This window comes from Aulonocara stuartgranti (genome assembly GCF_965226115.1).
Source record: "Aulonocara stuartgranti genome assembly, chromosome: 9".
NCBI lineage: Eukaryota > Metazoa > Chordata > Actinopteri > Cichliformes > Cichlidae > Aulonocara > Aulonocara stuartgranti.
Window position 1 is genome coordinate 18,178,757 of NC_138960.1, and position 13,610 is coordinate 18,192,366.

Below are 13,610 nucleotides of genomic sequence, written 5' to 3' on the forward strand. Positions count from 1 at the left end.
CTGACATGAGAACTGAGTGATTCCTTTTAATTACACGTATATGTTAGAAAAATCAGGACAAATCTGAATCCCTTCACCCGTCACGCAGCTTTTAAGTTTGTTTCCCTACATGTTGTTGTGTAACGCGTTGATTGATGGTGCAGGTGTGACCGTGGCTCGAGCCTGTTACACACATCCACTACACATCCACACATACAAACACCACCCACCGCTTCTTGTTTGAGGTGTTTGTCTCCCAGCCCGTTAAAGGGCGCTGTGGGTGATAAAAGCTCAGGCGCACTTAAGTGGCCGCGCCTGAAAAGGAGCGCACCTCTCCGGAGCGCACGGTGGAGGGGCGGGTCTAACGGGACAGAGCATCTCTTCTCCTCATTCATTCGCAAAGTGTCTCTCTCAGACTAGAAAGTAGATTACTTACAGAAATTACCCCCTTGCCTTACCTTCATGCGCGCAGACTGTGGAGACATCCGTACGCCTTCGCCTCTCCAGATGAGTGAAAAGCACCGAGACCGGATGGTTCCCTCCCGAGGTACAAACTTCTGACTGGTGCAAACTTCGCGGCTCATCCCGGTATGATAATTTCCAACTTGAGCCTGAGCTGCGCGCACTGTCCCGAGGGAGTAGCCCGCAGCACTGAGGCGACGGACGCGTACGAGGAGGTATCCGGTTCCCTGCCCCCTCCGTCCCTGAGCCCGACTGGGCACCTTGTGGTGGCGGTGTGCCTGGGCTTCATCGGCACTTTCGGGTTTCTCAGTAACTTCCTGGTGCTCACGCTGTTCTGCCGGTACCGGGCTCTGCGCACGCCCATGAATCTCATGCTGGTGAGCATCTCCGCGAGCGACCTGCTGGTTAGTCTGCTGGGGACTCCGTTCAGCTTCGCAGCCAGCACCCAGGGGCGGTGGTTGATCGGACGCGCTGGGTGCGTTTGGTATGGGTTCGTTAACTCATGTTTGGGTAAGAATATTTATTATTATCATTATTAATAATTTATTATTTTTATAATTATTTTAATTAATATGTTTCATTGGAGAATGAATGGCCAAAACAACAGAAGTATTTCTTTTAATTTCTTTTAATGTCTAATCTTCGCTTTCCTTTTATTTCCCCTCAACAAAAATCGAAATACTTATTGCATCGTATTCTGTTGCCTGTCAGACCGGGTCTGTTTATAATTTCATACAATTTTCGTCTTTTCCCAACAAATTTAGCCTGTGTGAAAATCTCATGTCATCATCATTTTTATCCAAAGCTGTTTCACAGGCAAAATTAAATGGCAGCTTGCAATGCATTCCTCGACTGCAGCAATGGGCAACAGAAATTCGGCATGATTAACAGCTTAATTTTCCAGGTAATTTCATAAAACGATTAATATTAATTAAAGGTAATTCGAGTTTTGTTATGAAGGCATCATCTGATGGTGGTGTGCTTCCAAACTTCCCTTACAGGGACATAAATAATGCGATCTGGTGAAGAGGACTCTGTAGCTAGATTTTTTATTTTCATTTTTTTGCAGGGAGAAGATGATTGGCGTTGAAAAGATGAACGCTAAAATAAACATAAAACATGGAAAAAGCATTTCTGATCGCATTACGCAATAAATCTGCTCTTGTAAGGCTCTTATCTGGATCCTCAGAGGTCTTGTCTCAGATTTGTGCGCACAGGACTGTTGACAGAGCTGGGATCAAACCAGTGACCTTTCGGTTTCGGGGCAATCACTGCAATTACTGTCTGGGATTGATTGATTGATGTCAGCCCCATGTTCACAAACCAAAGAATCCTGATTTTCTACCCACTGGAGCGATGAAAACCAGGGAAGAACACCAGGATGATTGGGAGGTGATCCTGCTGTGCCAGACTTTTTTCTCTCCCCTGAATGCAGATGTTCTTCTTTTGCACTAAAGGGACTTTCAAGTTTTAAGTGAACAATCAGCCTGCCCATAGACTTGAATACAGACCTGTCTTCACCTGTAAAGAGAGAGAACAAAAATGTCACTATAAAACCAGTTGTTTTCTCTAAGGAGTCTTGACAGCAAAGTTTGAGTGCTATTAAATGTGATGTTTCATTTGTGAAGTCTGAATTTGCAAGAATGTGCTGTTCCCCTTAATTTATGTGGTTTGTCTGTGGAGTTTGGAGTGAAGTTTGGGAAGATTTTGGCAGTTTTCTCTTTACACCTTGACTTGAACATAGATGTAGTAAGCTGTTGCCGTTTCATCTGTGGAGTCTGAACTTGCTGTAAAGTTAAGTACGCTGCTGTTGCTCTTTATTTAGCTGTTTTCATGGTGGAGCCTGGACTTTCAGGGAGGTGCACTGAGATGTTGTTGCTCTTAAATCTCTTCTCACTTAGAAGTTTGGAATTCAAGCAGTGTAAGGTGCAGCAGGATGTTGCTGTCACCTCTAAATATATTGTTTTACCTTCTGAGTCTGCACTTGGAGGAAGGTGCAGTACAATATTGCACTTGACTCAGCCATTTTATGAGTAGTCTAGTGTGATATAAGGTGCTCTACGGTGGTATTGTTTTCTCTTTGGAGTCAGGACGGTTTAGTGAAGTCAGTTGTCAAATCTCTTAAATTAAATTACTTTTTTATGGAGTCTGTCACTCTTAAATCTGCCGTTTTCTCTTTGGAGTCCTGACCTGCAGCATAGTTTCTCCCCCCTCAAACCACTTTCAATCTGGCCTGTGTTTTCTCATCTTTTCCCCACTGACCCAGCTCAACTTCACAGTTACTGGCCTGGTCAGCAGCTGCTCAATAAAGCCCTGGATGCTACAAGCATCGTCTTCTATAATCTATAACCTATACCTATATAGGTAATCAGAGCAGGTAACCTATATAGGTTATAGATATATAACCAGTTTTCTGGTTATATATCTATAACCAGAAAACTGAGCACTTAAGTTTGGACTATAATTTTTTCCACTGGTGCACGTTCAGGAACAACTGTGGAATAAACAAGCAATAACCAAGAGGATCAAAACTGTACGTAATGGGATCAAAGGGTTGTCTGAAAAATTACACACACAAAAAAAAAACCCTTGAGTGAGATGCTTCAGAGATGTTTCAGAGATGGGCACCCTGACATCAAAGAATTGAGTCGGGAGTGATTGATGACTTTTTGGTTTGAATTGATCAGACAAGTGGAAAAACAAGGAAATGTGCAGCCCAGTATGGACAGACGGTAACCTCACATCATACTGAGTGAGGCTTGTGGTATTTATTTATAAAATGCTGTGGGATTTGTTTCTTTCATCTCGAAGAGGAGTCAGAGCTCAAGCTAGACTGTTTTCTGGTGGAATAAAAGGGAACTCGAGGAGGAGCTTCAACTTGAATTGTGTTGTCTCTTTAGAATAAATAGTTAGATATAACCCAACAAACATCACTGCCTGCATTTCACAGAAAAGTAATCTTTTCAGATGCTTGGAAAGACCTTATTTCTGGCAAAACTGAGGTACTTGTGTTCGACCCTGACAATTTTTCTAAGGAGGTCAGTCATTACACCGGCTCCCACTCCAGCAATATCATATCATCTGCTAAGAGCCTTGGTATCATGTTTCATCAGTATTTGCATTTTGAATCTCATATCTAATCCAGTCTTGTTGCCTTCATTTAAGAAACATCACAAAAAACAAACCTCAATGATCAACTAGCCTGTGTCAAACAGGCCCAAACTCAGCAGCTAGGCTCCTAACAAGCCTGGGAAATTCAGAATTTTAAAGTTTCATTAATAACATGTAAAGACCTACACGACAGGCATGTATACCAGGCCTGCTGAGATTTTATTCCAACATTTGGCCTCTCCAATCATCTGATCATCTGTTTCATGCTTTTATTTTAAGAGGTGACCACGCTTTTGAAGTTGGAGCTCCTACACTTTGGAACAGGCTGGCTTAATTTAATTTTAAACATCTGCTGAAAACTCATTTTGACTCATTTTCTTAATCGTTCTGCTCTTTACTTTTAGCTCTTGTTCTTGTATGTGTGAAAGTGTGCATGCAAGAATGAATGTAGGATTGTATGTTTGACTGTGTGGACATGTATACTTATCTTTAATCTTTAATGTGTGGTTTTATCCCAAATATAAAGTAATAATGTTAAAAAAAATCTATATACATAAATTTGTTATTATTATCTAAAAAAAAGATTAGTGGATGCTTTAACATGACATTTGATTTGGTTATGATTTGATAGTAATCACATTTACAGAGCACCTACTTCCAACTTTCTGTTTTTTGAGGAGTTTGCAAAGATCAGAGCATTCCTATAGGCTCAAATTGTGGTCATAAATATTTTGTACTTGTAAATCGGTTTTGTACTTGTAAATCAGGATTTATATGTGAAAAAAAGAATTTGTGTGTGGACTTAGCCAAAATAAATACGTGTGAAACTCTGTAAGTTACAAAAACGAATTTTGACCCTATTTTTCCTCCTTTCATCTGATTGGTCAATGTCATGTCAATCACAAATTTTACTATCCAATCAGAGAACAGATTGGTTTGGCTGTCGGAGGGGCGCTTTTTTGAACTGCAGGTCCTTGAAGGGTAATACAGTTTGAAGCTGGAGGATCTCTATATAAATATCCGATAGAAGCGAGGTCCCATAACTTTCAGCAGCTGTTGAAAGGGTAAAGTTGTGGTATATCAGTGGTTAGAAATACCATTATTACTTTAGGATTAGTTTAACACAAAGTCAGACCCAGGACCATGGCTGTGAGTCACAGTGCGCAGCATAAAGGTCCTTTCACATCGGATGCAGGATGTGCTGCTAATGCTAACTAAAAGCAAAGGCGCTGGCTGCTGAGCTCTGTGGGTTTTTGCAGCAGCTCTACCTGTACTAGATGCACCTGCTCCTTGTCGTTTCTATCTCTGACTTTATGTTCTCTATAAGAGTTTTTTTTTTTTTTTTTGCCAGTTCTTCAAATGTTCAATAAAAACATGTATGCTAATTCATAACGAAGAAAGCTTTGTAACTATCCCCACTAGTGAAGACTGTCATTTCCAAAACACTGCCCCCCCTCCCCCGCGGTTCGCAGCGCTGTTGAAAAGGCTGTGGAAGTCCCTGTATTAAGCACATAAACCTGCGACACAAAAATCACCAAACCACCACAGACTGTTTTCCTTCGTGGTGATGAAGGAAAACGCTGGGCTGGCATGTAAAAGGGCATTTATTCCCTTCAAGGACCTGAAGCTCCATAAAGTAGGGGTGCAACGATATTCGTATCGATATTGAACCGTTCGATACAGTGCTTTCGGTTCGGTACGCATATGTATCGAACAATACAACATTTGTAATTTATTTTATCAATTTTCCTTCTGACGATGCTGTCTGTGTTGAGCGCTCAGTGAATCTGCGTTGGACTACTCCGCCTAGGCTGCACTGTCCAGCGCAGATCCACTGAGCGCTCAACACAGACAGCATCGTCAGAAGGAAGAGGGCAGGGCACCTCCCCCACCCTCATTCAGATCTGGCGTTTGGAATTATTTTGGTTTTCATGTGACGTATGACCCTGAAGGTAAGCGAGTCATGGACTAAAGTAAAACAGTATGTTGGATGTGCCATGCAATGCTCAATTACATGGGTGGGAGCTAGTGTGTTAGCGCAGTTAGCTCGTTAACGTGTTGGCCGTCTAGCTCGTTAACGGAGATTTGCCGTGTTGTGGCGTTAAGGTCATTTCAACGAGATTAACCTGAAAGCACTAGTGGGAACACAACAAATATGACTGCACATTTACGCTGACATCATCCTAGTGCAAAGACAAGTGGAAGCAGACAAAAAAAAGCAAGCATGCTACTAACTTTAGCCGAGTCATTTAGACAGCTGTTAGCACATGATTCTCCTTATGCTGCTGAGAATATAGCCCAGAAGAAGCGGATAGTATAGCTTTTATTTTGGAAAGAGACATTTCTCTGTAATAAACTCTCTTTTCCAAAGATGAGTGATTCCTCAATCAGACACAGGGCTTGCAATATCGCTAGCCCGACGTCCCGGAGCTAGCGATTTTTTCAGTCGGGCTACCAAAATCTATCTCTTCCCTGCCCGTCGGGCTATTGTAGGAAAAATATATATCAATGCTTTTGCATTCTTTCAGAAATGTAGCTGGGTAATTATGTCATTGGCATCGGTGAGCCACTGTCAATATGTGACATATTGAAATCGCGTTTGAATTTGCGCTTGTTTTTTTGCTTTCACTTTGCAATCGTGCGAACTGTGTATAGAGAGCGACAGCACTGATCTGTGAGTGATGATAATTTGTGCACCAATTCCTCTGACATCGTCTTATTAATTGTTAGCTTACTATGCAAACATGACGCAGCAAGCTTAAACATGTGAGAGGTTGATCGCGCAGAGAATCGCTGAGCTTATGTGAGTGCGTGTGTAAAAGCATTTCAGTTCTGCTGAGCCAAATAAGACAGGTCAGGGTGAAGAAGTGACAGCCAAAGAAAAGCTTACCACAAAACGGAGAAGTTATGACAAATCAGACTATAAGGCAAAAAGAAAGTGCAGCTTTATGGTTTCATGGACAAAAGAATTTCTGTGGCTGCAATATGACGAGCTAAATAACCAGGGCTGCACATAAGTGGTCCGCAGGTGCGCATTCGCTGTCAAAATAAAAAACACGCACAAGGGTTAGGGTTAAATTTAAAAACTGTACTTTTGAGTTAAAATATATATTTATAATTTTAATAAATGACAAATTAAAAATGCATGAACATTTTTTGTATCGAAAAAATATCGAACCGTGACACCAAAGTATCGAACCGAACCGTGAATTTTGTGTATCGTTGCACCCCTACCATAAAGCACCCCTCCAATAGCCAAACCCATCTGTTCTCTGATTGGATAGTTAAATTTGTGATTGACATGACATTGGCCAATCAGATCAAAGGAAGAAAAGTCGGGTCAAAATTCGTACTTGTAACTTACAGAGTTTCACACGTATTTATTTTGGCTAAGTCCACACACAAATCTTTTTTACACACACACAAATTCTTTTTACACATACAAATCCTGATTTACAAGTACAAAATATTTATGACCACAATTTGAGCCCATACATTCCCTTTCACTTTTCAACTACATATCAATCTTTTCAATGAGTTTCTGCTGGTGAAAATCTATTTGTATTCAGTGGATTAAATATTTGCAACAGCTTAACAAATTTCAGCAATTTGTTTGCATGTAAGAAGCTTCATACTGTTGAAATGCAGTGGCACAAAGTGATGGCAGAGTTCTGTTGTGCACTTCAATTGCTACAAATCTTACCAGCCTGCATTAGAAGCAGCTCCAACTAAAAAAAACTAAATAACTGAATTGAAGAAATAAATAAGAACTACCTTTATTTATCCGAGTGTTACTAGAAATATGTATTAAACTGGATACAGCAAAATTTATAGGTCTAGAAATAAGCTACTCAGTTTGTCGAGACTGATGTAAAAACAGAGCTGAGACCTAATTTCATCCCCTGTCTGGGTGAGCTGAGGTGAAATTCTGTCTGTTTTTTAATTCGCTAATGAGACATTGTCTGCTCTGATGCACGCACAGCAGAGCTACAGTGGTGATGGTTAGCAGGCTTGTCATCAAGCCTCATCAGGTCACTTTTGCTGGAATAAGGTCATTCTCATGAAGTCACTGACAACCATTTTCTCTTTTTCTCTGTCTTTTGTTGTTGTTTTGTTTCTCTGTGAACAAGCCAACACTGATTAATGGGCAAGCTATTGGAAGTGTATAATTGGGTAACAGACATGGGAAAGACTTTCTATGGCTTTAATTGTAAGTTTATTGGATGTTTGTGCTCTTGTGAACCTGCTTTAATGCACAAACGTGTGCATGTTATTCAAGAAATTATACTCAGATCAGATTAACTGTGTTGGGGGAATGAATCATTTTCTGAAAGAAATGTGGAAGTAGTGCTAATGTCACTTATATTCCACCAGTCTGTGTCAACTTTGGCACTGAACATTTTTTCTGTTGCAGATTAAACATATTTGACAGATGAAGTGAATGACATTGATCACTTTGTTATAACTCCTGTGGTTTTAGAATTCATATGGATGTGACTTTGCCACTTATCACTCATTGAGAGAGCCTCAATGTTATACAGTCTTTAAGACAGATACAGATATTTGGTGATTTCAAAATCAGATATTTAGATATATGTTCAATTTTTTGTCTTTGACACAAAACATACACAAATTTGAGGGAAAGCTATTTGTGTATGCAACAGAGACTGCCCTCTGGTGGACAAATGATGCAACATCATTGAAGGGGTTGAAGGGTGTTTCTCTAATTTACTTTTTCAATTTTCTCTTATTAGCGTTTATAAATGCTGATGCCAAATAGCTAATATCAGCTAAATCAATATGCGGATGAATCAGTTGGGCTGTAGACAGCAGTGGCTGCCCCCAACTGTTCAGTGGGACAAACTACAACAACACAAAAACTGCTCAGGACCACCTGGAGGTGCTCAAGGCAACGGCACACCAAAGATTTCACGAATGCACTGGAATAAGCCCGACCCACAAAAGCTGAACTTACAGGAGTCATTAGCAATTAATATTGTAGTTGCCAGCTTGAGTCATACTTAGTGGACCTGTTACAATCATTTCCAGCTAAATCCACTCTTAATATCATCACAGAGCCAAGAATAGAAAAAACAGTCTGAAACTGAGTTTGAAGCCTGAGTTTTTAGATTACTCTCACATATAGAAAAGTCTCCACTTCAGAGGTAAAACATTTAGTGGTCTAATGGATTTGTTATATCTGTGGAAACTTTTCTCTTCTTTTCTTTTCCCTATTCTTTTAATCTAATAGTGCTTATATTACAATTTTACAATACGTCCCCTGTTTAAAGTTTGCAGATGACATGACATTTGCTCTCAGAAATGTGGTGGCAGAAATCAGACTCATAGAATCTCCTAACCTGATCAGAGAAACCAGGTTAGGTATTTACATAATACTGAAGGAATTGCATACAGTAAACATAGTGCTGCATGTTGTGCTGAGGTGGCAGTGATGGGTAATGCAGAGAAATTAAGAAAAAAAATTATGTCAGCTGGAGTGTACGAGGAAGATGGATGGAAAGAGACAGCAGGAGTGAGATGAAGAAGGAGAAAGAGAGAGTGAGACAAAGGAAAAGAATGAGAAGAAAAAAGACAATGAAAGATGATTAGCTCCTGTGCTGACTCAGGCTTGGAACGTGGGGTCATTCATTTTACCATAAATCTATTCCACACTAGTATGGAGTTGGATGGGGAAGAATCGGGCCTCAGGTGAAAATCCCATTAAAATGCATGTTGCAGAATCAGAGTGGGCCAAGTTTGAATCAAAGCCAACTTTTAGGGGTTGATATTCTAACCAGGCTCCAAGTGCAGACTGTGCAGTCAATATAGGAAATGAATGGAAGATTTGTTGCCTTTAGAAGTTGCCCAGTTGCTGAGGTGGCAGACCATTCATATGAAGAGAATCCACTATATATTTACCAGAGTGTATTGTTTACCGGAGATTATGCAATTAATTTCTTTCCACAATACTCATTTGGTTTTCTTGTCCTTTTCATGAGCTTTTATATTGCTTCCTAAAACAACAGTAAGATCAATGCTATACTTTTACTGTGCAAATAGATTGAATAATTATATAAAATATGAAAGAAATCACACTACAGAGAGTATTTAGAAGTGTTTTAGGGGTGGGGGGAGGGAAGTAACCAATAAGATGAGTGTGGCGCAAGTATTAGATTTAACAGGTGACCCTTTTGGATGGATAGATGTCAGTGGTTCTTTCAGCTTGTCCCCCTTGTTTCTTTGGCAAATGACACGTGGACAGTGTTGCCAGCAGAAAGCCTCTTCTCTCTTAGAAGAGGTTGAAAGCACAGCTTAGGTTTTCAAAGTTGCATCCAAACAAAGATTTCTGTATCTTCTGTATCTCCTTTGGAAAGACAAGCCCAAAGTGGAGATGCTTGTCCATCATGCACAGCCTCACTTTTGGAGTAAGCCAAACTCAGCATGTCAGCACAAATATAGTGTGGTGGTGGAGGGATGTTGGGGTCGCTTTGCAGCCATAGAACCTGGGCAATTTGCAGTCACTGAGTTGACCATTAAGTCCTCTGTATGCCAAAGTGTTCTAGAGGCCATCTGCCTGACAGCTAAAGCCTGGCCCATGCATCAGAATAATGATCCTGAGCACAGCAACAAATCTACAACAGAATGACTTAAAAAGAAAAGAAGGTGTTGCAATGAAACAGTCAAAGTCTACTCCTCAATCATAGTGAAATGCTGTGGTGGGACCTTAAGAGAAATGTGAAAAAAGTCATACAGAAAGAAAATATGGGCTAGAGTTCACATAACTGTACATTTAAGAATATTACAAGCTTCATTTATTAATTTCATTTAATTACATTTTTTAATCAGATGTTGGACACTGGAGTCAATTGTAAATTACCTAAGAACTCAAAGAGATGAGAATAGGCCTGGCTCAGGAGTCAACCTTATGCCTAATGAGATGCTGGGTTTTTGTTGTTGTTGTTGTTGTTGTTGTTGTTGTTTTAATTTGTGGATGTTGAGTTTACCGAACTGCAGAATTTCACTCTTAAATGTTTTGCTATCAGCCTTGTTTGTACTTTGTCCTTTGGGGGCTGTTGTATTAAAGGATGTAAGCCTTTTCTCCCTGCGACTGTGAACTGGATAAGCAGTTAAGAAAACTGATGGATGGAAGTCTTTTTCATTAAGAAAAAAAAAACACAGAGGGAGGTAAAGAAAAAATTATTATTATTTTTCCTTGTCCAATTTTATTGTTATTCAAAAATAATCTTTATCTGTATGGCTCCTTTAGTGCAGGTTAATGTTGACACTAATGGTTAAACGTAATCAGCAATACAATATTATTATCTCACAAACAGCTTCTTCCCCTGAGCCATTCAGAGTGCCAACAAACACTATCCCCCACCCCCCTCTCCTCCCTACTCACCTCACCAATCTGAGCCACGGTGTGAGCACCCCTCATCACTCAGGCCACACACATACAGACTCTATACTCAGACCAGGTTCTTTGCACTGCTTCCAACACTTTGTTCGCCAATTTGTGTCTTTTCTATGGTGTGCCTTTCTCTTATTTTGTGTGTAGGAGTCTCAGCCATTGCCTTGAGAAGGAAAAGTGGAAGAGCTTCTAGGTCAGTTATGTAGGAATTTTCCAACTGGGATGAAACCCCAGGGCAGATGCAGAACATGCCATGGAGGGTTTGTCTCTAGGCTAGAATGGTGGGGACAGAGTGGGAAAAGTCTTCTGAGACTTCCTCTGGTGGAAAATGGATGAGTGGATTGGGGGAAGTGTTCTCTCTAAACAGAGACAGACTGCTGCTGTGATGATACGGCTGTCACTATGACTTTAACCATGACTAAGATTTATTAGTTATGATTCTTGCTCTGATTATTTTTTTTAATGAGTCTGACTCTGTATGTATGCAGAGATGGTTTATTGTGTTGAAGCTACTGTATGTCGGCAACATAATGAAGCACACAGGTTCAGACAGTAACAGCTGGATGTGTCCGTGGATGCCACCACATCAGCTGCTGGGTGAAGCAGCTGCAGCTGTGTTCACAATCAGTAGCTGCACACTGTTGGAGGCGATCCTTTTAAAATGAGGAGTGAGCACAAAATCCACAAATAATAATATTAATAATAATGGATTGCATTTATATAGCACTTTTTGGGGCCCTCAAAGCGCTTTACAATTCCACTATTCATTCACTCTCACATTCACACACTGGTGGAGGCAAACTACAGTTGTAGCTACAGCTGCTCTGGGGCAGACTGACAAAGTGTAACATTAACCATTCTTTGCAATGTATCAGCAGATTGCTTCCCTGAACGTGGTACACAGTACCACAAACTCACACAAGCTGTTTAGATCATTTTTATAAAACACTACTGCTGCACTCTGAAAAAATACATTTTTAGGGTAAAAACATTAAAGAAATGCAAAGCCAACCTGGCCAAAGAACTGACTTTGGAGACCCCTAGTGGCGACTTTAAATATATGGCAATTAAAATATTTGTTTTCATTTTTTTTTTTAGTGTGTTGGCTTTTATCAAGAACTTTAAACTGATATTTTTTTGTTTTTGTCTTAGTACAGAGTGTAATGAAGTTTCTGTCTGACCTGGAAAACTACACATCTGAAGTGTCCATGCTTTATCTAGCCAGTAATGAAAAGTGAGAGCTCTCACTCCCTCTTCAGCCACCTGAAAACACACACACACACACACACACGCACACACACACATCTTTCACAAGACATGCCAGCACCAAATCATTTCCATTATTTTCAAGACACTCACCCTTTGCTATTCCTCTCAACACATCATGCGCCCAGCCCCGGTGTGCTGTCCACGCCAACATGGCATGGTTTCAGCCAATCAGAAGGCTTCATTATGCATTAAGGCACTCTGATTGCCTGTAATCAAAGTCTCTTTCCCAAGCAGACTCAGCATAATGGAGGTAAAGTGCCTCTGCACCAGTACTTTCGCCTGTATGTGTTGATTAGCTCTGATTTAAGACTTAACTCACTTCAGCAACAATTTTCTTTCATCAATCTGCAGTTAACACAGAGGAAAGACAGCACATGGCTGTGCTGTCTGCAAATCAGTGTTTCTGTAAGTGGTGTTTCTTTTTTTCATTTTTTGGTGTGAACAGGTTGTGATGATATTTTAAACTACTAGAGGATACAACGACTCAGGGTTTGTATCAGTCCACGACACAACTTCTGCTGTTGAATAAACTCCATTTTCAGTTAACTGAAAGTTTCCCAAATGAATTAGAGCTACTCGGTTGACAATGATTAAAACTGTCAATAAATAATCTATCAGTTGTTTAGGCTAATTTGCTTTCTTTTCTTAACCAAAGAATATATTGACTATGATTTGATTTTATTGTGTTGGTCAGAAAAAAGAAGCATTTAAAGATCTTTTGAGGTTTCGTTAAATTGTGATGCAATGCGTGTTTCCAGTGTTGTTTGTCAATTAACTAAGACATTCTCCTCTGTGAAGAAAAAGTTCTTCAAAAGTCCTTTTAGGTTTTTAGTGTTTTCTGGTTATCATGAAACCAATCTTCAGATTGAGCTTGAATGGAAATGACTACCTGCAGTTCGAATAGTCAGTGTTCAGTAGTTTTTTACTTACTGCCAGTAGCACAAAATCAAAACATTGAACTGAAAAAGAGGGAAAAAAACAGTATGCAAACTCTAGTTAACCAAAAGAAATGTGAGCATGTGTTGAATACTGCTATTTGGATTCTTTGTAACCCGTGTTTTTTTAGGTACAAATGATTGCCAAATGCTAAAAGTGATACAGAAGCACTCACTGAACGGGGGTATGTCTGATTGCACCTGCTCAAAACATGGCTGTGCAGAATGGATAGATTATAGGTTGCCGCTTTATCAAGAAGCAGTCATTGAAACAAGATTTTCTCACAGGAAAACAAAGGCAGAAACAATCAGTTTAATTTAAACATGGCCACCTATCTTTACCTTTCATACCATTTCAAAGACTTGTTTGAGGGTTAAACCTGGGATTACGAGGCATGGGAATTCATAAATATGAATGAATGTAGAAAGTCAAATAACAGTGA

General features: G+C 40.0%; 1 protein-coding gene across 1 annotated transcript in view; it reads left to right on the top strand.

The window, feature by feature from the left end:
* Window positions 1–234: 234 nt before the first annotated feature.
* tmtopsb (teleost multiple tissue opsin b) overlaps window positions 235–13,610 on the top strand; it is a 47,938-nt gene continuing 34,562 nt past the window's right edge. The window contains exon 1 of the mRNA XM_082545871.1: window positions 235–951. Within this exon, the coding sequence (XP_082401997.1) occupies window positions 570–951 (382 nt within the window). The 5' untranslated portion in view covers window positions 235–569. The remainder of the gene's footprint in view (window positions 952–13,610) is intronic.